Source organism: Amblyomma americanum, chromosome 1 (assembly GCF_052857255.1).
Source record: "Amblyomma americanum isolate KBUSLIRL-KWMA chromosome 1, ASM5285725v1, whole genome shotgun sequence".
Lineage (NCBI taxonomy): Eukaryota > Metazoa > Arthropoda > Arachnida > Ixodida > Ixodidae > Amblyomma > Amblyomma americanum.
In genome coordinates, this window is record NC_135497.1 from 146,722,768 (window position 1) to 146,749,616 (window position 26,849).

General features: G+C 41.9%; 3 protein-coding genes across 6 annotated transcripts in view; 2 read left to right on the plus strand and 1 right to left on the minus strand.

Annotated features, from left to right (window-relative positions):
- Window positions 1–489: 489 nt before the first annotated feature.
- On the minus strand, window positions 490–23,322 carry LOC144113848 (queuosine 5'-phosphate N-glycosylase/hydrolase). 4 transcript variants are annotated; one of them, XM_077647190.1, is made up of 9 exons: window positions 23,185–23,322; window positions 22,531–22,631; window positions 18,751–18,978; window positions 17,968–18,117; window positions 16,568–16,691; window positions 8,612–8,797; window positions 6,576–6,643; window positions 2,695–2,751; window positions 490–1,991 (listed from the first exon to the last, which is right to left on the minus strand). In XM_077647190.1, the coding sequence occupies exons 2-9, from the start codon at window positions 22,627–22,629 to the stop codon at window positions 1,842–1,844; spliced, it is 1,062 nt and encodes a 353-aa protein (XP_077503316.1). In that variant the 5' UTR covers window positions 22,630–22,631; window positions 23,185–23,322; the 3' UTR covers window positions 490–1,841. The 4 variants fall into 4 exon arrangements, with proteins under 4 accessions (XP_077503316.1, XP_077503315.1, XP_077503318.1 ...); XM_077647189.1 differs by lacking the exon at window positions 23,185–23,322 and adding an exon at window positions 22,714–23,002; XM_077647192.1 differs by lacking the exon at window positions 2,695–2,751.
- LOC144113852 (uncharacterized) overlaps window positions 13,249–26,849 on the plus strand; it is a 47,174-nt gene continuing 33,573 nt past the window's right edge. The window contains exon 1 of the mRNA XM_077647196.1: window positions 13,249–14,591. The gene's annotated coding sequence lies outside the window, so the exon portion shown is untranslated. The remainder of the gene's footprint in view (window positions 14,592–26,849) is intronic.
- Window positions 23,370–25,004, plus strand: LOC144113851 (uncharacterized). The gene has a single exon (XM_077647193.1). It carries the CDS (start codon window positions 23,370–23,372, stop codon window positions 24,192–24,194), a length of 825 nt encoding a protein of 274 aa, XP_077503319.1. The 3' UTR covers window positions 24,195–25,004.

A 26,849-nucleotide genomic window follows, 5' to 3' on the forward strand; every position in this document is an offset into this window, starting at 1 on the left:
GAATTCCTCGACATATTTCATACAAACTGTGAGTGGCAGCAACCACTGCATTGTCATACAGTCAGCCTTAGCCAAGGAACTTTTGCAACAAATAGTACACATTAAGCTCTGAAAAAAAAAAAAAAGCTTGCAGCCTTCAGTTGAATGTGCCGATCTGAACAAGCTCTAACACCCAATCAGGCCCTGCATATTCAACTTTTATAACATGACCACTTGTGAAATATGCAGTTAATCTGTGCATGCCTTATGCAGTGTCTTAATATCTGGCATGATAAGAAAATACCACAAGATACCAAGTCAGGAACTTTTACTCAATTTTGGTACATAGAAAAGTGTTCCGAAAGACAAAAATACCAGATGTTACCAGTAATGGTAAGCAAACCTTTTAAGTAAAAAATAAGTGAAAATGTTTAATACCCATGAAACATGGAATTGGCAATGTCCATTGAAGGTTGCAAATCAGAGACAATGAACAGATTTACCTAGAGCTATGCAAAAGGTATATCATATAAAACAGTATAAAAATGTCTTTTAATAAGTGCAACAAGTGACAGATACAGGCATTCTTAACAACATTCAGCAGCACTTCATTTAAGTGTTGCTGCAGAAATGATAAGCAATTTCCATACAAAGCATGCTTCTATGTTCAGCTATGTTCAGGGTGCAGCACACTTGAACCACTTAAAAATTTCAAGACACTTCTAAGCAATCCAGTTTCCTTGGAATGATGAACTTACATATGCACAGCAGCAAGAATATTTGCAAAGACATAATTCTTTAAAGGCTGAAATAATATTTGTTGCACCACTGTCAACGGGCAGCTTCGGTGGCAATTGAGACGATCGGGATCAAACTCGATGGAGATCCGGCATTATTGCAAGGCCAATTTGATCATTATTAAGCCTGATTCTGCTAGATCTCAAGGCTGTTAGCCTGCAACGCTGCCCTTGTGCTCAGGAAACAATCAAATGCAAAACAAAAATGAAATGTGCCGAAAGGTGCTCAATAAAGGCTACAAAATTTTACAAGTTTTTATTTTGTCCAGTGCAATTTGATTTTCGATATTGCATTTACACTCAATGCCGCCCACCTGCCTGGGCAGTAAGCACGGCAAGCCCGTGCACAGGCCTGCGGTACAGTGTTTGGTGTGCGTTTGTGATTCCTTTGTCAGAAAACAGGAATGGGGTTTTTTATCAAAAGTGTTTTCGATTATTTTTCCTTCATTACAAACATATCTGCTTGCCACAATGTATACAACTACGTGGGCGTGCAGTACCATCTGTCACGTAGCAGGCTTACTCGTCAATCAGGACAAAGTAGGAACGTGCAGCAGCAATGCACATGGAGCATGCTCGGAAACTTCAATCGGGATCAGACTTTATTGAGAATTGAAGTGCTTATGTAACAGCAGTATTAGGGCTAATTTTGGGCCTCTTTTCTATCCTGACCGTGTGCTGCGCAAAGTTAGCTTCAAGTTTTCTTACAAGAACATCTTGCGCTAAGTACTTTAAAACAGGCAATTTTAGTTGCTACAAAAAAACAGTACAACTGCCAACAAATTTCATGGTGCTCGAATGGGGGTAATGATAAAAAAAAATGACAATGCTAAACGATCATTATATCCTCATAATTCTGAAAATTATAAAACGGCAAGAAATAATTTGAATATCTCAGCATGCCTCCATGATAAAACACAATAGACTCGTCAATATCACATTACCACAGCACCAGAACAGATAAACAGACTAAATTAACCTAAATGCCATCTGGTACCAAAAAACACACTACAGGCACTATTTGTTGGCACATTAATGTCGCATGTAATTGATATCCTGCAACATTCAGTAGTAAATGCAGCGAACCCGGTGAAAAGGCACATGCTCAACTTCATTTTCATGTCGCCTACGGTAGTCCCAAAGGCAGTAGTCCACCAGCACGGAGTTAATTTCCGCAGAAGGCAGCTTTCTTTTCTTCAGTTCTTTTCGGACCAGCTGCAAAAGACAACACTCATCCTCTGTAGAATTCATCTCCAAGGTTATCAGAAGTTACATTACCAGTACAACTTACCAAAAGCATAAAAAAAATTCTACACCTCTACACTGACCATAAAAATCTAATGAGGTCGATAGAAGTTATTACAGAGAAAGCATTATCAGGGAGGTCTTTTGAAGGCTATGGCGCAGCTGTCATTGTGGTATGTCCGTCATAATTGAAACCCCATGACATCATCCCTGAGCAGTGAATGTGACCCAGGTCTGCGATCTGTCTAATATGCATGCTGGCCAATGGGAAGTGAGCCCTCCATGCAAGGGCGCAGTTGTCTCATTCGCCTCTTTGCACTAGGAGAGGGCAAAAATCTAAGGAATTTTTCTGTGAAAAGGAAACAGTTCTAATGCACACACAATTTGGAAAGCACGTGCCTGCTGAAATTCGGCACGAAAGAACACACGAACAGAAATAAACCTTTCCATCAGTCAGATCATTTTTTTGGTAAAACAGGCAAGTTGAAACACACCACAACATAACAAAGCCCAGAAAACACAGACAAAAAACAGTTTTAATGCTTTGCAACATGATTTGGACATAAAGCAACACATACTGTTAAAAGACAACATCTGACAAGCTGCTCATATGTAAAGTGACTAACGCATTCATTTTAGTACATATGACAACATTTTGCCAAACACATTTTACCTGAGAATTGCTAGAATCTTTTGTTTCCTCTGCGAGTGTTTCTAGCAATTGCATAGACTGGCCGGCAAGAGAAGGAAAACAGTGAAGCAACACTGATTAGAAGTGGCAGTAAATGGAATCAAGAAGGGCACAAGAATGAAATAGAACAGTGCAGTGATGTCTCGTTGAGCAAGCAGGGTTTGTCTTACTAAAATGTCATGACTAAAACAGAACACTGCCAAATAACATTGCTGTAAAGTGTTGTTCATTTTCGTCTTCATACTTTGCTTAGTTCTTTGTTTATTCCTGGTGGCATGCAGCTTTATCCCTCTACTAGCTTTACGAAACATGACCAGGTTACACAGGAAAAATCATGATGTTTCCAAAATGTTTGAGACAACTGTCAGTACTTCAGGCATCTTATCTTGAAAAGTTGCTGATACCTTTAAATTGAGCACAGCCAGAAGCAAACAGCATTCCAATCTTAAAACGATCACCAAGCGCACTTGCTGTTATTTCCACCACTGAGCTGCTCTATTCTTTGTGAGCACAAGATTGCCCTAATAAAGTTTTCTTGTTTGACGTAAGTCTAGCCGTCTCCCTCCTGGACTGCCTACCGTCACCACTATGAGACAATAAATCATAACATCATAATGTTCACTGGAGTTCTCTCAATGCCCCTTTTAGCAGGCACTAAAGTAACAGCAGCTGACAGTGCCTGACAAAACAGTATGGCGTACGAGGAGTGCTCACCAAGGTTTGCCTCCTGGGTTATAAAGAAAAACAGGAAAGAACAATTAATTCAGCACTGGCAGTAATTATAACCAAGGGAAACACAAGAATAACAGAACTGAAAACTTTTGTATTCAAATAAAATTTTGCAATGCCTTTCCCAGATGCACATCATTCATCAACATAGCCACCACCAGCAGCAATGCATTTCTGCCACCAGCACACTTTTCTCTGCTTGTCACCATAGAAGAATGAGGGCACCTTTTGGAAGACACCAGAGGTAAAGCCTGAAGTTCAATAATCTTGGCTGTAAGGTGGGTGAGCCAAACAGAAAACCTAATTCTTTTATGATGGGATGCAGAAACTAGGACACCAATGGCGAAACTATATCGTTGGTGGAAAGGACTTTATTGCAAAATGATGAACTCCTGTTAAAGAAAAGACCCAAAACATTTTGAATTTACCTTTTTCAATTCCATCATTTATTAGAAATGTTACACACCAGGAAGCAAACCTTACTCAACACCCTTTGTACAAGTAAGAAATGGTCCACTAAAGCTAGGGTATTCTAAATTAGAGTGCCTCTAAGGCATCTTGTGGCCACATGCTGCACATATAATATTTTGCTCAACATAAAACAGGTTTTTTTTTTCATTTTCAGACATCACCATTGGTTGTTCCTGCCTCTAATAATGCCATAGTAATGGCACTTTAAAGGGGACCGCGGCTGTGAAAGCCCCAAAAATGGCCGAAAAATTGATTTTTTGATAGCTATCGTAGCCGCTTGCACGCCTCAATTTTTTATGCTGTCCCGAAGTTTCATTGCTGAAATCAACTGGAAAGTACCCTAAAAAAATTGTTTCATGACCCACGGTGCTATGCATTACGGGGAAATGCTCAAACAATAGCCGTTTTCTGCCATTATGGCTTTCTTCCTAGATACTCACCTTGCATAGCAGATTTCATGACTGTGTTAACTATATTGACACTGTCTTGTTGCAATCCTAGGACCACAAAGCAGGTCAAGAAATTTTTTTTTTTTTTTTCAAATATGTGAATTTTAAACTTCTTGTATGAAATTATTTTCCTAATTTAGATATGTCAATAGACACTGCTTTGCAAAAGCTTGAAACCAAAATTTGTGTCTTGCAAAAAAAGAAAAAATTACAAGAATGTCTTGACCTGTAACATGCCAGTAGGAATGCAATGAATGTTTAGCCAGCTTTATGCCACATTTTTTTAACTCTGCAGTCTTTTCACAAGATTAAGAGGGAAAATATACATTAGAAAACAATTTTCTGCAGGTATAACAGTGAAATAAACTTCTAATATGCTCAAAAAATTTAATGTAAATAAACTTTTGCTGAAAGCCGCATCACTCCTTAAACGCATCAATTTATCTGCAAGAATATCCAAGTGATATTGTTGTAAAACTGCGATGCAAGCTTCCCTTACACACCGACCATTCCACTACACAGAGTGATTTTTTTTTAACATTTACAGGTTTTTATTTTAAAAGCTGCGAAAGATACATTGGCGTGGTCTATTGAGATGGATTGTACAGCAAGGCAGGCATTATGCACAGTCTTTGTCAAAAGTTTAGAGCCCAGAGGGTTTGCTTTTAAGCCACGTAATAAGGCTCCTGTAGTAATCGTGGAAGGCCTACCGATTGGACGTGGCAGAAGCAAAAAGCTTCCTACTTTCAAGAGATTATGATCACTAAGGGTGCATTACAAGCTGCACAGTGTGGCTCAGAAGCAAATCCCCTGAGCTCTAAACATTTGATAAAGGCTGTACCTCATATGGATCAATAATTAGACAATTAAATAACTTAAACTAATCAACTTTTTTATTTTTCATTTTGGGGGAAAGGTTAAGTTGCAAAATTTATGGCAGTCAACATCGAAGGTGTTTTTAAATTTTCTTAATCGGCATTCTGGTTCAAAAATTGGAGAGGACACTTAAGTTCCGCCTTAACGGTATGAGGCAATAGTGTAGTGGGTTAGGCTTTTCATTCTGAGCAGTTTGACACCTTGGAATGCATTTTCCATTTTTTCAATTCTTTCAATTAGTTAATTTATCAGTTACACACACTAAATTTTCTTAATTTCCATCATCAAGCATTGGATTTTCATTCTGAGTATTTTGATACCTTTGAACCCATCCTTCACATTTTTAATTAATCAATTAATTACACTGATTTAATTAACACACCACCACCTATCACACATCAATCAATCATCAGTCATTGGAACCACAAATTACCACGGTACGATTTTTTTTTATGCAGCCCCTGATTATTTCTGACATGTGGTGCCGACCACTACTGCGCTGACGGCTTTTCGACCGAACGAGCTGTATACACTACCGCATAAAAAACTGAACGTCAAAATACACATTTGAAAGCTTATTGAGTTGGCTTTCACATGTTACCTAATATTAAAGCGGCTTTTTGCATGTGGTATCAGCATCAAAATCAAGTTAACTTCTTCTACACCTTCAAGTAAACCAACTGCGGCTCTATTTGAAGCATAAGAAGTGCAAGAGATGCCAGTTGAGCCAGACAGACAGTGGCGACATCGCTGAGTGTGGGCTTAAGTGCTAACACGCTAGAACTATCAGACCTTTCAAACTCCCCCACTCGGGCCCAGTCCCCAGCCCATGCAGGCCACATTAGCACAGATAGTGTTTTCTCATTCACCAGTGCTCTCACTGGACAGACTGCAGACCTGAACCACATTCATTCATTAGGGGAGACTGATGGAGGCTCTGCAATCTGTGCTATGTTCATGTGACATTATAAACCCTACAAGCCGTCCATAACACGGCGGTTACTATAAACCAGTGCTCTACATAGGGACGCAGTATTCTGACAAAGCCATTAACTGCAGCACAACTCGAGCAACACGGTGACGAATCAGACATGTCACACATACCATAATAGTGAGAACTCAACATGCATTAGCAATAATGCGCATATCAAATATTTTTTCTATGCATAAGAATACTGTGATAAAAGAACTGCAGTTTTTCCCTCTGGGCATCGCAACCTGTTCTATGATCAAAAACATGCAAGAGTGGACATACATAACTTGACATCAGTGAACATAAGAACAAAACAGCAAGTTTTGATGCTCTGAGGTACTTCACAGCATTTTATAACTGCTTACCTCACATGCATGAATTGTTGCTCCACGGATCTCCATTTCCTCTTTACTTCCATTTTGGAAAAGGTTTCCTGTTGGAAGTTACATTACACCTTATTATGTTACACCTTATTATGAAACTTTGAAGGGACACTATAGGGGAATAGTAAGTCTGCTAAATTGCAAAATTAGTGTCCCAAGATTGCAAATAAGTCATTCTGATTGAGAACAAAGTTTAGACAAGCCAGAAAATTATATGAAAGTGGTAAATACGCAGCAATAACCCAACAGAATTCTAATCAAGTGGATTCATCACCAGCTATGATTAGTTCCTCGCTTTAATTCCCATGCAGCACTATGTTGATAAGCAAGTAACATCGAAACAGCAGGAAAAGAGTATGGAGAGTTCTGCCAGTGCCAGTAACCAGGCAACAGGATTTTCTTATGAGCCGTATGTTGAAACCCTTATAGCACCGATGAAGACCAAAAGGTTTCGACAGGTGAGGGCAAGCGTTCTCCTCACCTTCCACAGATTTAAAGCTTAAGGGTGCCACAAGTGCTGCACTACACAGTTAAGAAACACAGTCCGCTGCCTGGTTAATTTTAGGAAAGACAGTACAAGAATGCAATGCATTGCTTGCTTCACATATAGACTAGATGGCCTGTGTAAAGCAGTCATGCACAGAAACTTAATAAGTGTAAACCAAGCACAAGCTCATGGGGTCATTCGTTCTGTCTGAATGGTCTTGTGCTCTCGTCATACTCTCTGAATGGTCATTTGTTGTTAAATATTACAATGAATGGGTATGTAAAGGGTAGGCAAAGCAGTTTCATTTTTCTTCATTTTTTCTGATTTGCTGAGGGTTTCGAGGATTCCACGCTATAAATATGACATAATACTGCTCATGTTGTGTATGAGTGTTGATAAATTAGGAACACTGACACTTAATTTGTAATTTTCTCAGCATTACAATTAACTTTTCATGCAAAAAGAAATGCCAGTAATGTTCCCAAAGCGTAATCTGTTAGACTGGCTTAGCTTCTTTTTTCCAATATTTCTCCTTGGTGTGTATTTATGATGTCATAAAACAAACGCTTCCTTGCATCTTTTCCACTTTCACCAAAGGATATAAAGAAATATTTTAAATTAACATTAAAGCTTAAAATGAATAGCCTCCAAGGTACCATTCGATCAGAAGTGCCAATCTAACCAATATTGTGTGCTATAGCACAACATGCCTTTACACAAGGTTCTGCCCTATCATTGATCTTTTGCATTTTGTACCTTGTACTTTATCCCTTGACCATTATCCATAATACTGCCAATTACTGGACCGGAAATGAAAGCTTTGTTCAACTGGACACATCTGAGACACTGCAATCAAAGTGCAAAGGTAAAGTGAATGTTTTTTTGGCCAAATCCACCTTTTCTCTTTCGATGTTCATAAATTTTTGCACTTAAATCTATATACATTTTGTATAAAAAAAGTTACAACTGTACTCCCGAGCTTTCCACCATTTTCACTTCCATTAAGCAAGCAAACCATCCCTAATTGGGGCACTTCTGGTGGAAGAAGGATTCAGGTCTTTATAAAGTCATGCTAGACATGTGGAGTAAATGGGGAACAAAGAGATGCATGAGAACTCACTGCAGAGCCTTAAATATAGTGTGCTGATATGGAGATATTACAGAATAGTCTGAGTTTATGTTTTGACCATTTTATGATTTTGCTGCATATTTTGGCTACTCAGCAAGGATTCTGAACCGTAGTAACTAGTGTGTGTCTAAAAATCTCAAAATCAAATTTTATACATATGCTTTTTAACACAGCGTTATCAAAACTTTGACCCTTCACTTTACCTTTGACCTTTCACTCACACTACAATATTCATGGGAGGGATATAAATTCATGTAACAATAATGGGGATGACTGCGCTCTTGTCACAAGAAATAGGTTCAAGACTTGAGCAACATGGCCCAAGTACAAAAAGTGCAAGTTATGCTTCAAGCACTTTTTCAATGCTACCAAGACAGGACCATAAGAAAACATAAAATTCACCTTTAGCAAGCAAGGCAGTCAGGCGTGGAGAGTAACGTAAAGCTCCAAAGTAGGCAAGCACTTGAGGCACACGGTAGTCGGCAAATGCGGTTAGTGTGCCTATGTCCTTGAATTCACCCAATCCTTGGCCATTAAAGCAGCTCCAGAGGTCAGCAACAAGAATCTGAGCCCGTTTGTAGAATGACACTGTATAAGTTAAAAAAGAATATGCCTCATTAGCAATTATGTACGGTTCCCAAAAGGCAACAAGGGCAATCTGAAGAATAGAGGTAAAATTGATGAATTAAACAGCACTGCACTAAATAGAGGAAAAAAAAAAAGAACTGATCCAAATATACAAGTACGGTACAGAAGGGCAACAAATGCTCAACACAGCTATAAACCTAGCCCATTTCATGAGCGCTCAGTAAAGTTCAAACAGTTTCATGATATAAAATACAACAGTGAAAAAGCATTCATGTAGTCCCCTTCTCTTATCTAGCGTTTAAAGCCGTTATCTCCAATATGCAGACTTCAGACTTACTAAACTGACTTAAGTTCTACAATTTCATTATTGCAAACTCAAAAAAAAATAGAGGCAATATTCCCTGAATATGTACTTTCACGAGAAAGTGTATTCATCACCTGCATTGCTCTGGTTCCTTATACAGAGTGTTTCACCCAAGACTTTAGACAGTGTTTAAAAACAGCTTTATTGAGCTAGAACAGCGCTTTTTTCGGCATAGCATTGTCAGCGGTGTAGTATATCAGAAAACAGCTAAGACGTGCTAACTACCAGGCTGGTTAACCAATACTGAATAGTTGACTTTTTAACTATTGCTGTTAGGCCCCTTAATTATTTAGAGGTGTGTAGCCCACCATAATTAATATCCACATTAGTTTTAAGAATTTCAAAAACGCGGTAACCCTCGGCGCTGTGGGCAAACAAATTTAGGCTATTTCAATGAGTTACATGCACCACAGAGGTTGCTTTGCCTCCAAGGTTCTCAAAAGCACATATATTTTGGCACGATGTTGACAGAATTTGTTGGGCTACAACGCCAAAAGTTACCGTGTTTTCGAAATTCTAAAAACTGATATGGACATTACTTAAGGTGGGCTACACATCTCTCAGTAATTAAGGAGCCTAAAAGTTTGGTTTGGTTTGGTTTATACGGGTTTAACGTCCCAAAGTGACTCAGGCTATGAGGGACGCCGTAGTGAAGGGCTCCGGAAATTTCTACCACCTGGGGTACTTTAACGTGCACTGACATCGCACAGTACACGGGCCTCTAGAATTTCGCCTCCAACAAAATTCGACCGATGCGGCCGGGATCAAACCTGCGTCTTTCGGGCCAGCAGCCGAGCGCCGTAACCACTCAGCCAAAGCGGCGGCAGGAGCCTAAAAGTAATAGCTTAAAAAGTTAACTATTCATCATTAGTTAACTAGCCTGCTAGTTAGCACATCTTAGCTGTTTTCTGATGTACTACACTGCTGACAATGCTATGCCAAGAAAAGGCGCGCTTCTAACTCAAGAAGCCTGTTTTTAAAAATTATGTAAAGTCCTAGGTGAAGCGCCCTGTAGTATAAAGCACCTCAGGGAAGCAGAAGCAAGTACAACCATTAGTTACGGTGTGATTCGAAGCCTCTTCATGCAGAAAGCAAGGTCATGTATTCAGTCTACTGTGGTAGAAGGTACAATGTGTCAGGCTTAAAGTTCGAAAGCTGCACATGGGCTATGAGAGACGTTGTAGCAGAGAGCTCTGCAGAAATTTTGACCATCTCGGGGGGTTCTTTAATGTGCAATACCATTGCAAAGCACACGGGTGTTTTTTTTTTTAATTTCTCCTTCATTGAAATGCAGCTACCGTTGTTAGGATTTGACGCCACATCCTTAGGCTCAGTAGCCCAAGCACTACTGCCACTACGCCACCACGGCGAGGTTGTCTACTGTATGGTAGAGCTTTTACAATACCACTTCCACCTTGATTTCACACGCACGTGCGCATTCAGTTGCTGCAAACAGACTTTGCATGAACGCTGGAAGAACGTTTTCCTTTAGCTAAAATTGTAAATGAGCCTCTATGAAAACAGCACATACCACAGAGAAAACTTACTGCTCTTGTGAAAGCAAGAGAATCCTTCTCGTGGTGCACTAGAGGCCTATAGGCAACTATTCCATGATGACAGCAGCACAGGGAAAGAATGAGTCACTAAGTCATGCAGCATATCAAGCATCATAAGAACTCTTTTCTCTTAGGAACAGCAACTGTGCTCTAGTTGGGAGTAGTGTAGCAAATTATACCTTAAATGAAATATTAACCTCATGATGAGGACAAAAAACTGCCCTTTTACTAGCATTTATGTTCTTCGTTGCTCTGACCACAACTAACCTTTAACACATATTCCCGTGCAATCGTATCTTCAGAGCTGTCGTTTCCTTCAGGCTCTCACTTTGAGCAGAGCGCTAGCTGCATTAAGCTGCCTTGACACTACAAATGGCCAAAGCTTGCCACATGAAACTGCCAACAATGCTGACATTCCATGGAGTTTGATCTGGCTGCACTTCAGTTATGAGAAGCATCAGATCCCCATGTGTGATATTTAAATTAGCACACACACAGCAGGCTGTTTTGATCTGCAGTGCTGTCCTTGTGACAATGAAAAGGTGCAGAAGAAAAAATATCTTCACAAATAGCGCATTCAAGTGCTTTACCAACATGTGCTACCTAGGAATTCAACTGTCAAAAATTCCTAAATGTAAGGAGCTCAAAACAAATAAAATTTTTTCAGGAACAAACTGTCAGCCTTGGCAGACATCAATTACTATAAAAATAATTCTTATCAGGAACACAATTAACTAAAATATAATAATTATGTTTTAAATTAACACAGTCTGGTGGTCAGCACGAACGGGGAGTTCAAACCCATGGACAAAACAATGGCATTCTCCAAATGCCATTCTCCAAAGATCTGCAGCGTGAGAAAATCTGGTGCTTATTTCTGCACAAAACCGAAACTGGGCGCATAAAGTGCACAGGAAACTCCAGCACAGGAACTTGGAAGGAACACAGGAACAGGAAGCCCGAAGTGCACAGGAACACAGCATCTGTTAATGACATCTTGCAGTGCATGTGGTGCCTAATTCGAGCTGTCTGAGCTATTCTACCATGTCATGCACTTTCATTTCTTTTGTTTTGCTGCTTGGTGTAAGAAAAAGGACAGTCACTGCCAACAGCATGGTCGTTATTTTTGAGATAGATAAAAAATGAGATGCAGACGATTTAGCAGGGTTAGGCCAGATGCAAATTAGGCGCACTCATACTTCGGTATTCACTTCGGTTTCAGTTTGAAGCTCAGTTTAAGAAAGCAATGTGATAATGGTGTGTTCTGCATACATTGCACACGAATGGAAGTTTGTGAAGATGACGACGTCCAAAGCACAGCACGAGAGACTGGCAGTTAAACATCTAGGATGTTTGGCTGCAGTGACGACATAGTGGTTGAATGCAGTGGCCAGCGAAGCCGATCTGTTCATGCCACCGCGGGTTCAAAACCCATTTGCTGCCATAGAGTGTTCTACCTAGTTGGCCATAAAGCCTGTTTGCTGGCAGGGTGCCCACAACCCAGTGGTAAGGTGGGCCACCTTGCCACAGGCATCGAACAGACAAACATCGGCAAAATATGAGATTGGGAATTTAGCGCCAGAGCACTAAAAGAACGTGCATGCTATGGAACAATATAAACGGCAGTTCGAATTTGGTGCTGTAGTCACTGCAAGACGTCATCAGTGGATGCTGCGTGAGCATCGAGCTTCCTGAGCAACTGATGTACTCAGTTTCAGTTTTGTGTGGAAAAAAGTGCTGGTGTTGCATGTGCTGCAGAGCTTTAGGGAACAACTTTTTTCTTACTTTCAAAAACTAACATGGCATCATCTTGTCCAGATTTTGAACTCCCCATTGGTACTAACTCCCAGACAATGATGTTGATTAAAAAGTTAACAAGTTAAATAACTTAGTGCTTAACTTGTTTCATAGTAACCGATATCCATCGTGACTAACAATTTATTTCTGAAAAAAAAAAAAAAAATCATTGGCTTTTAGCTAGGGGCTAATCCTGAATTATCGTGCACCAGCATGGTTAGCCCTTGTTTTGCACGATTTACCTTGACTTTCTATAGTTTTGCTTGATTTTAACTGGCTTCCCTTGGTTGATATACCATATGATGTAAGCTTGCATGATGTTGCACCATTTTAGACTTGTACTGCAGTAGAATTGGTCATTGTCTACATTTATAGATCCCTGGGAGTCCACATACCCCTCCTGGTGCAGTAGTGCAGCGGTTAAACGACACGCCACTACCCTGCGAGCAACCCGGGTCTCACAATCCCACCAATGGCAGCATCTGCCATCAATGGAGCTTGTGGTTCCTAGGGACGAGCAACCTGTCTCATAAGCTCCATTGATGGCCACACCTACCATCAATGCAGCTTGTGAAACTCAGGTTGCTCGTCCCTAGGGACCTCTCGCAACTAATCATAAATGCCACCTGCTATGGCGGGCAGTTTGCTCACAATAGAGTGGGCAGGTTGTGATGACGTCACAAGGTTATGTGACCTAGGTGGCCTACCTGCCACCCAGACAGTTGGCACCCAGCTCTTCGGAGGTACCAGACAGATAATGGCTTTCCGGCCAAGTGAAAGCCCTAATGCGCACTAAAACTCTCCAGTTTTAGCAATTTTTGAGAGAGTTCACTACGGTGTAGCTTATGTATAAGAGCCGAAGTTTTCGGTTCTTCATTTTTTATTTAATTTGGCCAACATTTTAGGTGCTTATCTCAGAAAGCATTTTTCGCACTTTTTTTTGCAAATATTATTTTCTACAGGTCAATTGCAACTTTTCTGGGGGAGATAAGATCTGATATTCCTGCTTAGGTTTTATCTAGGTCTTTTTGTCACCACAAGCAGTCTGCCGTACTTGGAACTGTTCTTGCAGAAGTACTAAGTGCTACCACCCACAAAAAAAAAAAAGCAACGGAAATGAAATGAGGTGCTGTCAAAAAGAAATGAAAGTGTGAGCTTACAGCTATAAACTGGGTTGTGATATGAGTTGAGCGAGAGCGCAGGGCATAGTGTGGTCTGCGTTTTATGCCAGCAATGGCACTGTCTCTGAACTGTTGTGGTAACCAGAACAGCACCGCTTTTCATAACACTTGTGCATAGTTTCACTTCAGTGCCCTTACATGCAGTAAAGAAACTTATACCCCTGTCAAACGGGCACACTAAAGCCACTTTGAATTAATGCTCCTTTACGCTCCCAAAGGAGCACTACTTCAAGGGAGTTCGTTCGTGCTACACGGTCGCAGAACGACTTTCACAAGAACTTTTTAGCGCCCTCATCGGCGAAAAGCGTTATTAAAATTGCAAACCTCACTGCACATGTAAATACATAGAAGTCACATTTTTTTAGTAACTTAGTTTTATAACTGTATTATGTTAAAGCAATGCAATTTTAACTGCAATAATGACATGATTTTCCAAGTACAGAGCATAACATCACAGTGCTGGTCACACTCAGCCCAACACGCTCGTATATCTGGAACGAGAGTATGGCGTGGTGAGACTGCCACAAAACAAATGATCTTTTATTTTAAAACACCACTAATCTTATGAAGTGAATTTATAAAACGGAAATTGAACGTTTCTTTTCTCAATTTATTTATGCTGTTAACTCGCTGGGAGAGAGAGTACTCCCTTGAAGCCTCAAAGGACGAACTCGAGCTGCCTTGTTTCGAAGCTTCTTTGAGCTAGGTGTCCTTTGGCGCGTCCGTGTGGCAGCGCGCGTTCGTCCTTAGAGTAATGGAGCATTAGTTCAAAGTACCTTTACAGTGTCCGTGTGACAGGGGTATTAGTCAGCCAAGTACTAAGCCTGTGATGACAATGGACAAACAGCGCTTTTGCCAACAGACGACAAGGGGGTGCGGCTTCCCGGTTTGCAGAGGTACGTAAGGTAACAGACAATGCATCAAAGCGCACAACTGTATTAATCAAACAGTACCAATGTCGTTCCATGCGCCTGGTTTCCGTACTTTAAATTTTTCCTTTGAGTAACTCCTACTCAGTAGCCAACAAGCTGCAATGTGCCTGTCAAGGATATTGACCTTTATTGGTTAAAATCAAATTTTGAAATTTTAATTCAGCATACTTTTTAGGCCTGTGTGAATAATTTGATAATTTCTAATATTCGGTTCAATAGCAAAGTATTCTATATTCAATTCGATCTGACTGTTTGATATTCAAAATCTCAAAGTATTCGTCTTGAGCAAATGTTTCTGGAACTCTTCCTTCGTGTGGTTTCGGTCAGCGAACCGCCTACGGGATGGCACCGCGACCGTGCTATTAAAGCTCTGACTACACGCCGTGTGCCTGCGCTCCCATGCACATGCCGGAGCCGGTCTGCACATTCTCGTGGCAATAGGCACGAGCAGGCACAAGTGCGGCGCCCAGATTTGTACCTGCTAGGTGTCTGTGCCTGCGCTACCCGCGGTGTGCACGCACCGGAACCGGCACGGCGGTGTTCATCAATAGGCCTTTCCAATAAGGGCTTGTTGGGCGCTGCCACATTGCTCGCTGGCCTGTTGTATACACCCCACCCTACCACAGTGGAAGCAGCAGCAGAACTGGAGCCCGAGGGGGGGGGGGGGGGGAGGTTCAACATCCTCCTCGTCCAATGTAAAGGCCTATATATAGAGATTTAGCACAACGCCATCTGTTTCCGTGTGCATGCACACCGATTGGTCTCGATGGGGCAGGCGTGCAAACAGCTTGCCGGCGCCTGGTGCCCCGTGGCATCCTCAGGGCAAGCTGTGCACGGCAGTGGCTCCCCGTGGAAGCGTATCAAGCCATACTAGCAATCCCTAATCGGAGCAGCACCAGCGAGTTTGACAAGGCTTCAATGCACCCTTTCTTCTTTTCATGTAATGGCCTTGTGTATTAGGAAAATACGTTTTGGAAAAAGCCTATTCTACCTTGGAAAATGCCTACTGTAAAACTAAAAATTTTTCATGTACCAGAAATACTCAAAATATTTGCTTCGAAATTGTTTTTTTCAAAGTTACTAGTCGATTCGAATTCCCTTCAAACCAAAAAAGCACTACTTGCACATGCCCAGTGCTTTTATCATTTTTTAAAATTTAAACCAAAAAGTCCAATCCCTACTTATGTATTAATTTCCATTTATTAGCAAGCACAAGAAAGTGCTATTTTACTTGATGACTCAAGGGAAGTGCAAGACATTTAAATGTGAATACTTAAGAGTAATACATGCTCCTCCAATTCTGTAACTGCCATCCTTCAGATACTCGGAATAACTAGTGTCCCCAGCATGAAATGCCGCTTGGTACTTTTGCCTCATACTTTTCATTTAATTTACGTCCTACAATACTCAAATGAACACTTCAGGTGTTTAACAATGATGTTGCTGCATTATTACACATTTTAGTCCAGCTTCATTGTTTTGCAAATGTGTCGAAATGTTAGAAAAATATGTTTCATAGAAATCGATATCGAGGTGCATCAAATTTGCCTCTATATATCGTCATATTTTGTGGCTCAATTCTTATTAAGGAGAGGGACAACGCAGTGAACATCTGCGTTTGGTCATTCACATCCTACTAACCCCACTGTGAAAAAATGTGAAATACTCGGCCAAGAATTCATTTGGAAAATTTCCTTAGATCTAATAAACTGGGAAGATTTATACAAGCCAACACCAAGCTTCTATCTGAGAGCTATGCCCTTAAAATGTTCTGTTATGGCTTGCCGATATTCATCTGCATATAGCCACTGTTCTCCTTGGTATTATCATTGATCCATAGCAAGCTAAGTGGATGAACTGAGTGCAAATTAGAGGGCCCAAAGCTAAACTACCCTGCAAGGCAGCTAGGGCAGAGCTTTTCAACAAATTAAAAGACAAACCTTTCAAGCCTTCAAATGTTCCTTCATCTTGGAATGAGGTGAAGTTTTTCACAACCATCCTCAGCAGCACTTGGCACCATTTATTGCACTCCCGGATGCAGTTAGCAAACGATCCATCATACATCTGAGTTCAGGAGTGGGAGAGAAGAACTTTAGACTCATCACAGGTCAAAAGGCTAGACAATCGTGCTATAAGTTAAAAATAAATTAACCACCGTGCCAGCAGAAAAGTAGTTCGCTGCCTAACTGCACACAAGGTTACTTAATCTCAGCTACCTATTTGCTTTTTCAGATAGTTAAGAGATGGCAGACGGTGGAATATTAAAGCTGGTTAAGTAGTCTTTTTATTAAATCAAGAGGTTCTTACATAAATAGTATTCAGAAATTAAGCAGTTTAGATAAACCACCCATGCATTGGTGCAAAGCAGAGAGGAATAAAAATTAAAAGGATTTAATGCTTGCGACTGTGCAGTAATGCAGGATACAAAATAAAATGCATTTCTTTCCATAATAACAATAGTCATATTGAAAAAGCCTGCAATCAATCACGCAGAACGAAACTTGTCGAATGAACAAATACAGAAGCAGGTTAGATATCAAGAGGGCAAGGACCAACAGCACACTGATGACGTGACTGGTGCTCCTGGGAAGCATCTCCCATTGTTTGTTCTTCCCCTTTACTGTAGCCTGCCATAAGCTGCCAACTATCAATTACCACTATACCTAAACAGTGTTTTTAACCCTGTTTGTTGCAAGCCAGTCTAAGTCAGTGCATTTGTTCAGGTACAATTTCATTCATCATGATTAGTGCAGAATAACAGGTGTGAGAATCTGTGTTATTCAGCAAACACCACACGACACAGATGTGAACTAAATACAAAGAAAGAAAACCAACAGAACTACCTACATATATTTACAAGATTAGTAAGGTGAGTATTAGGTCATCAGCAGAAATTAGAAATCAGGCACTTTGAACTGTTCCACAAGACCTTGCCACTAAGTCCGGAGTCTCCTGCAGTTTACATGCAAGCTGCATTGTTATGCAGTGGAGAACTACTAACTTTTGAAGCTATCTGTGTCCTTTTCTACCAGACTGTAGGAAACTAATAGTTTTAAAAGCAGGTAACCTGTTTTTATTTCAAGAACTGTAATATTGTTGGCTCAACATCTTTTTGGCCTTACTGACATTATAAAATAGTATCTATGCAAAACAAAGCAGTCACAAAAAATTGGCACAAAGCTCTAAAATAATTATGACCACAATAATTTACTCAGCGTGAGCAAAAGAAACATAAAAACCATAAATTATTAAGAGAGAAAATGTGCTCCAGCATAGCTCACTTAACATGTCTCATTACAAAAATGTGCACATGCATAAGAGACGGCCTGAAGACACCCACACTAGACAATACATGGCCCCACTCTTGCAGAACTCTATGTCTTTCTTCAAGCAGAGGAATATCTGTGCTTGTGTCTGACCGAAATATATGCTGCACTTGCTGCAGGGAAATACTGCGGCAGAAGTCAGCACTGAGGATGGGCACACCTTCCTGAAACAGGCAAAGCATATAAGAAAAGTAGAACTGAATACATACAGCAAGAAGTACACATTAAATAGGGTGCTTTAAAGGCTTGCAACCTTGAGTCGACAGCAATATCAGTTAAAAATGTTTTTATACATCAAATGTACATACTCACGTCCAGGTCCTTTTTTTTTTTACTTGCTACTTAATTTGTATTTGATCAATAAATATGCACCAGCAGCTGCTACTAACATCTGCACAAAATAATGTGGCCCACATTGCCACTACCATATTTTTTCTCAAAGAATGCCATAGTTTGTGCTCAGATTCTCTGCAGGAGTCTAGTAATGCTACTATGCCAACAATCTTTCGTAAAATATGATTGCAGAGTAGATACAACAAAAATCATGCAAACTGTGACTGCTCCCTATGATAAAGCAACTCTTCATTACCGTGCAAATGAAGTGCAGAGAGCCAAAGTGATTGCAATGCCATTTACTTTTTTATAGTCTAATCTTGGCCACACAGTGATTGCATCCCCATTCACATTTTTCCAGTCCTACATTGGCCAGCTTCTACTCAGTCCTGCCTTTAGTACCCTACAAGTAAATCTTTGGCAATAGCAAAGAAAGTGAATGGTGCTTGAAACAATAAGCTTACCTCCAAAGCACGAGCCACAACAGCACACAGCGAGTAGTAGCCACTGTGCAAAGCACCATTCCAGCGCACTGCAAAGTACTCTGCGCTGTTGTCTGCCCAGAAGTTAAAGTTCAAAGCATCGACGAGAAAAACCCACTGAGCAGCAGTATCATCTGCAACCTTTGGATGCAAAGGGTGGTCCCGCCAAGCATGAGTCCCAACGAGTCCTCTGTTGTAGCAATCCAGTACCTGCAACGGCCACACCCCAGAATTGTATACTAAATTTTGAGCCAGTCAATAGATCTATTTTTATAAAAGGAAACTTCAAAAAGAAACATCTGGAAGACAGGTAAATGAAAATGTAAATAAAACAGTTTGAGAGCTGACCACCTGAAATGCAAAAGCTGTTGGCTCAGGTTTGCTTCCTACACAACTAACAAGTCAAACTTACAGTGAAGAAACAAATAGGCAACATGCATGCTAAATGGGCTGGCACAAACAGCTTTCTTATATGCAGGTTTTAACAGTAAATCATGCCAAAGTTCAAAAGCAGTAATTTCATCACTACAGTGGTTCTGCTGTTTACGCCCTCTGCAAAAAGCTGGAATATAAACATCACTGCATTATGAAGAGTGCCTGAAAACCAATTTCATTCTGCTATGCCTAGGGTTTGTACTTGTGTACTCTAAGAGTGACTATGCCGTACAAGCCTTTGCTCACTCAAGAAATTTTCCACAGTAGGTTTTCTGAAGGCATTCCTAAAACTGGAACATTTCACTAATAGAAGTTTTGGAGTGTCAAGTTAATACTAAGCCCCCAGTATCCTCTGCTGCCCTCCACATTTCGATGGAGGCAAAATACAAAAATGCCTGTATACAAGATTTTGATGCATGTTAAAATATTTAAGAACCTTGAAATCAAGAACAGCACTTTACACCACCATGCCCGACTGCTCTGCATGTTTCTTCAGCATGTAAAAAAAGCTTGATATGAATTCCAAGTTTTAAGTCACGGTTAAGAGATCTCTCAAGCTTCCGATACCACTTGCCCACAAGCTTGAACTACTACTAATGAACTTTATAAATACAGCCCATCGTTTTCAGGCTTGTTTTTTTGGAAGTCAAGGGGTGAAAATTAGGAGCCAATTTTTTAGTTGAAATTTAGGCCCAAATCGAGTTATTCAAGATTATGTTCCATACTTCATTTTTTTAGTAACTAAGAAAAAAGCTAACCAACCAACTGTTAGCGTGCATGTGTGTGAAAATTAAGTGCTATTCTTTTTCTCACTATTTTTCATAAACAACCTAGAAATGAGAGGCTGCCCCAAGAAATGATTTTGCTAAATCAGAGCTTTTTTTTTCTAATTAGTTATATTGCTGCATAAGTTACCATTCCCATGTGAAACACCTCTGCATCTATGCAAGACCTGCCGGCTTTTGTTTGCACACTGCAAGAGCACTGAACGCTACAGTAGCCACTGTAATTGCACAACTTTCGAGCATGGTGTTGTTAGGTGTATAACACTTAATATAGTGATACAATTAAGACATCCAGTCAATATTTGCATTCTGGCCTTTTGCTTCAAAACCATAGTTTTAGAACTTATCCACAGATTAAGCCACACCATGAATAATAAGCGTTAAAGGAAGACCAAACTGTTAACAGTTACCTGAAAACACTACTTAGAATTGCTGCAAGTCATCTGCTAGTTTCCATGCAATGCCTTCAGCTCTGTGCACTGACATACTCCATTTTTTTGAAGCTCCATTTTCTGGGCATATATAGAGTTTAAACTTTTCTTTTTTTTTTAAATAAGCTTAGTGTGCAGAAGTCAAGGGACAGAATTATACTTGAAAATGAAGCACCCTATTCATAAATTAAGGCGTCATAATTTTTACACACCCACATTAGAGATGGCTGCTATCTGCGACACTGAAATACATGAGCTTGACTTCTTTTACCGTGTGGAATCAGACCATCATAATACTCTTCACAGATTTTGAAAAAATGATTAATGCTAACTGGGCTGCAGTTCTCACTTGCAGATTCATTCTAATCAGATATTTTTCCATTTCACAGTTCATTATGTGCATTGTTACAATTTACCAGAGTTACAGGACTGCCCTGTTACACACATAAGAAAGCTTTAATACAAATATTACGCCACCTTTCGCAATGATGTGGCAGACAGTGAAATTTTTCTTACTGCAAAAGTGCATTGCAGGCACTGCACACGAGATTTCCACCTATTTTTGCATCGGCACTGCGAACCTCACCTGGGTAACAATAAGCATCACCAGTGTCTTCAAAAACATACACGAAATGCATGGCCACATTAGCATTCACTGCATATAGACTTTGCAGGTAAGAACACTGGCTATCCACGTTAGCCAAGCTTCAAAGAGTATATATCTGATGAGGAAGAAGATAGCTGTGACAAAATACAGGGGTTTCTACGGGCATTTGATGTTGAGTTTCTGCAAGAGTTGCAGAAAGTATTTGCATGCGTACTTGCATATTTAATGAACTTTAGTTGAAATAAAAAGGCATCAGAACTATCTTACTGTCTCAACACTGCGTTCATAGGTGTGTATGCTCATAACCCTCCCCAACCCTGCCCATTCCTGAAACGGCATAATAGGGCTCGAAAGGGGGCAGTATGCTGCCCTCCTCCTGTGTTTTAAACTCCTGTATGCTCCTACATTTTAAGCTATGGTTGGGCTAGTAGATATAAACCATATGACATACATGTCCATAATTGTGTTGATGGAACTTGCTGGGTAAATATGCTGTCAAAGAACAGCGATTGGAAATTAAATGATTCAATAATACATAGTATGTTATTTGCAAATCCACAATGCATAAATCTGTATGCATATTAGTGCTGCACAAAGAAAGGCTCAAACAAGTAAGCAACTGTAACTACTCACTGTGACCCTTCTGCTTGCGAGTGGACACATTTTAGCACTACTGAAAGCACCTAAGTCTCTATGCATAGTCTACTAGCACCATTCTGGCAGCTATGCTGAATACAAGCTTTTCTTCTATATGCTCAAGACACACATGGCACGCATATGGCGTATATTACATAGGTCGCGGGTTCGGCTCCCACTGACGGCATATGGTTGTTTTTTCTTGTTTTCTAATTACCATTAGGCGATAAAATAAATACAGTATTAATCTCCCATTGCTCAACACCACAAATTAAAGAACAAGAATATAAAAATTCCTCAATACTCTTATGGTTTCAGTGTCTGTTGGCTTCCTTCATAGCGACTGTTCCGTCGATCAGGGAAAATCGAAAAAAAAAATTATCTGCTTAACCGCCCGTTCCTGCGCGCTCAAATTTCGCGTAGAGGTGGCATTTTTGGCGGTGTTTTATTCTATATTACGTTTGGGTTGAGTACTTGCCCGATTCGTAAGCATGTCATAACGAGCCCCTCATTTTCCTTCCTTTGTCTGCTCAGTGTTTTATATAATCGGGTTCTTCTGTTATTACGCGCATATTACACCTAATACCTGATAAGGGGCACTACTACTGGTCTCGCTTATGGGAAATAGGAAAATGCACGCTTCTGACAGCTGCCCAAGCGCTGCAAGACTCCAAAAGGAAGCCACAGCGTCATATGTGTGCCGACTAGTCCCCGAGCTCGTATACTGGTGCAATTCGCGCTTGTTAGTTTTGCCCCAAGCGCGAACACATATATCGAACCATGTATAACGTGGGCTTAATTGTATACTAGCACTACCTTCCATTTTAATGTGAAATTACTCGCTACATGACAATGCAATCACACTCACCACATTCGAAACCTTGCTGATGCCATTGGGATCAATGGTTACATCCCTAGCGTTCTTGACAATCAACTCCGCCGAGTCCTTCGGACTTAGCACGCTCATTCCTAGAAAACAATGCGATATTTAAATGAAGTATCTCGACAACAACCAACAAAAATGAAAATGGCGGCGTATACTATCACTTGCTTATTGTCAAAGCACGTGCAAGGCGTGTGATGAACGCCACCACAGCGGCACTGCCGAGCCTTCGTCCTTCGTTTCGAGCTCTTCGGGGAAACAAGTGCCCAGGCTGCGTAAGGAGCTCTGACCTTTTACCAGTTTTAGTACGCTCAAACCGGCAAATATACTGCTTTCACGCGTGTACTACCCGCACCACTTCTGGTGCTACAGAACAGAACTCTGACAAAGCCATATGCTGACGATGGAGCCCCTACATTGGTTGCACGCAACGCACGTGACGAGCGCTCCACGTGACTGCAGCGATCCAGCCGCAGTCAAGTCGACAGGCTGATTTAAAAATGGCGGCGCGCAACCGGCGAGGCGGCGAGGGGAACCACAACAATCCTTGCGCAACCACCGGTGCACGGCGGCAAAGGGCAAGCGTCACGTGACGGCGACGTACAATAACCCGTGAGGGGGTGAATGTCCGGCGGTCACCTGTAAACAGTTGCCCCGCGGTCCGCCGGGCGGCCCACGATACCGCGGCGGTGGCGGCTGCTGCGACCCGAGCCCGGAGCGAGCAGCCAGGTCAGTGGCCGTGATGCTGTCGCGCAGGTGTTCCTACGTGGCGCGCTGGCTTGCCCCGCTGCCGCCGCGATGACCCCGTTCGCTGCCGGCTAGCCATGGCGCTCAACTTCTCGGGCGACGACTACGGCAGCTTCAAAGGTCGCCTGGGCCGCGGCTGCTCGTGGACACGCGAGGAGACCCTGCTCCTGCTCGACCTGTACGAAAAGGAGCGGCTCACTGACGAGCGCGCCGACTTCCCGCCGCACAATACGCCCAAGTACCAGAAGGTGCACCAGGCCATCTCGGGCTTCCTGGGTGCCCACGGCTACAGCAGGACGCCCATGCAAGTGCGCGAGCGGCTCAAACGGCTTAAGCGCGACTTCCGAGAGAACCGTCACGGCGAGTTCACCGACCGCGTCGGCACAATCCTGGCCAAGCGTGCCGCGCTAGGCGCGCCGGCGTCTCCTCCTAACGGGTCTGTGGCCGCTACCGTCGCCGGTCCGCAGAGCTCGCCCGAGCACTCCCTCGAAGCGTGCTGCCCCGCCGTGCTGGTCAAGACGGAGCTGGGTGCGCCCGAGCAGCCTCAGCAAGGTAGTACACTGCGCAAACCCAGGACTGATTGGCAGCCACTGCCTATCGCAGGGGTGCGAGCGCCCGAACCCAGCGGCAAAGTGGAGAAGCAGCGGCCCACCCTTTCCGAGGAGCAGGCTGCCGAGCGACCGGCCGCATCGAGCAACGGTGGCCCGCGCGCTCGTAAAAGCCTCCAGCAGCGGGTGGTGCGCCTCTTGGGTCAGCTGCTTGCCGAGAGCCGGCGACAGACGCAAGCGGCCGAGGCCTTCCAGCAGCAGCTCCTCTACCAGATGCACCTCATCTCGTGCTCCCTCCAGGTGTTGGCTGCAGGCAGCCCCCAGGGCCCGCTCAAGCGCGACGATTCCAGCTGACCCTTTTCTCCGTCCACTACTGCAAGCAGGGGCCCGGGACTACCTCTACGGGCCAATGGCCAACACTAACTGCGTACAGGGTTTCTAGCTCAGGCCAGCTGCCACCCTCAAACACAAGTGTACGGAACTGCAGCCCAACACCGTTAGTGACTACTGGCACTTGCCTCGTCGCCAACTTGGCAGAACACTAACTGGACACAGTTGGTAGGGCTGTGCGCTGCAAGGCAAGATGTGAGCAAAGAGGGTAGTGTGCAGAATGTTGCATGCAAATGGAAGCTGTGTTCTGTCCTCCGTACTTGCATCCATTATAGTGCATAAGTTGCACTCCCACAAACCCTTTTGAGCTGTTTTTCAGTTGGCACACGTGCATATACCTCATGGTTCTGCTGTTTTAGAATGCAGTTGTCATCTCTTGATAACTGCATTTCATGTTTACTGTGAGGCAAAGCTTGAGCCATTACAAAACCTTAAGGTGAGGTTGTTGCTGTTCTGTGGTTTATTATGAATATCTATTTTTCTTAAACACCTGGGATTGTATGGAGGCAGAAACCAGTTCTGTGGAACTCTCGGGAGATGTGACGCCTTCTGTGTATAACAGCGCCTTGAAGAGAAATGTTATTTATGGTCAGATGGTTGGCAAGACTAATATTAGTATATGTCTGCATATATACATTATATTTATTGAGGGGCAATACTAAGAAATGCAGTTTGTATTCATAAATCTGTGGTGTATTTTTAATGCTATTTCTTGAGCAACCAAAGGAATAATTGCAGTGCAATTGGAGAAATAAAGCAAGTTTTTACATTTGTTGTACTTGTTATTATAAATGATTAACAGAGCTCATATCGATGATGATATTGAAAAAAATCTGGTTGCATGGCTAAAAGAATTACAAGCGTATAACAGGTTGAACAGTGTCTGCTTAATGAAGATAACTGGTGCCTGATGCAAGACTGCTTAAATGTTTGAACATCTGATGTCATCATTGTGCCCTGATGTTTTGTTTTTTTTTTGCTGTCCGGACTTGCAGCACTGAAACATATTCTGCTTAAGGCTTCTGCATGTAGTCATTCAGACTGGCCTGCTGAGGTGGTACTTGAGTTTTAACCCAAACTATGTACTGCCTTCCCTGTGGTTGGGTGAAACGCAGTGCCAAGAACTCTTGCTTTGTTTCATGAAAAGTGGTGCAGTTTGATGCAAGGGGTTGGTGCTCCAATCATGCTTTTCCCTTCCTGCTAACCAAGATTGTTGCAGCAGTTTGACTCAACTGTAAGCCGACATGAATAGCTTTGAACAGTTTTGCTTGCAAACGGTTGTCATTCTTAGAAGCCTAACAGGAGTGTTGGAGATTGTGATAGGTCTTTTCACATTTAAAAGGATTGAAGTCGGCAGGTGTTCCAATATTATGCTTGCTGTTCAATGTTCTACCAGGCTAGATTCAAATGTGAGCAATCCATACGCAGTATTCCTCCAGCATGTCGATCAGCATCAATATGTAACCCGCGCCATTTTGGCTATGGAGTTCGGCTGCTGAGCCCAAGGACGCGAGATTGAATCCCAGTCACTACAATTGCATTTCGATGGAGGCAAAGTGCAAGAACGCTCATGCTCTGTGCAATGTCAGCACACATTAAAGAACCACAGGTGGTCTAAATTAATCTGGAGCACCTCTTAGCCCACGTGCAGCTTTGGGATGTTGAACTCTGCATATTATACCATTGTGCAATCAGTTCGAGAATACATAAGAACCTTTTGCATAGATCAATGAATTGCATTAGTCGCTCGCTCATGCTGAATGTAAACACTCGAAAGTTAGTGTTTTGGTCATGGGTAGTGTTCATGTTTGATTCCAGCGTGGTAGTGCTTAGTGCTTTTCTCTTTTGGCAGTTTAAGCTGCTGTGGCACATTATGGTACCTAGTGGTAGTATAGAACTGCTACTGTCAACATTTGGCCCATAGCTGAAAATTTAGCACTGGAGCTTTTTGGACAACATATTTGAAGAGCTGTTGCATTGATGTCCATGCCTGAATCTGCAATGCAGGTGTTTTCTTTTGTGTTCACGCATTTGCTGCACACTTAAGCAGCCTCCCCTTAGCATGGTGGAACACCATTATCTTATGTTAATACACGAAAAATGGCATTGCTGCGTAGTTCCTAGAATGAAAATGCCTGAAGAGTCGCACCTGTGACAGTTTCATCTGCTTGCAGTGAAAAAAAATTTTTCGAGTATAATTCAAGTCTTAAGTTACCATTGGACAACTTACCAATTATCTATTTGCTCATTCCTGTTGAGAGGCAAAGACCTCACTTTCTGTTATAACTTGGAGAGCTTCTTGCAAGTAGTTCTGGGCAATGTGGTTTTGCATGAATTAAGGTAGACTAAAGGCAATTTCACCCATTGTTTATTTTTTGCCAGTAACTGAAGTGGGTTCTGCACCACTCCTACTTTTTATGCCCATTTAAATGCTATTCCTAATAAGGTAAGAACCTTGAACTCGGCTGTTTGCATTTCCTATGCTTAAAGTTGACTTTAGTACATCACCTGCGACATTGTTACAAATGTCCGTATGGACAAGTTTCTAGTTTTACTCTCGACAGATGCTGTCTGCTTGGCAGAACTTCATCACGCTGGCTTAGCTAGCTAACAGGATGA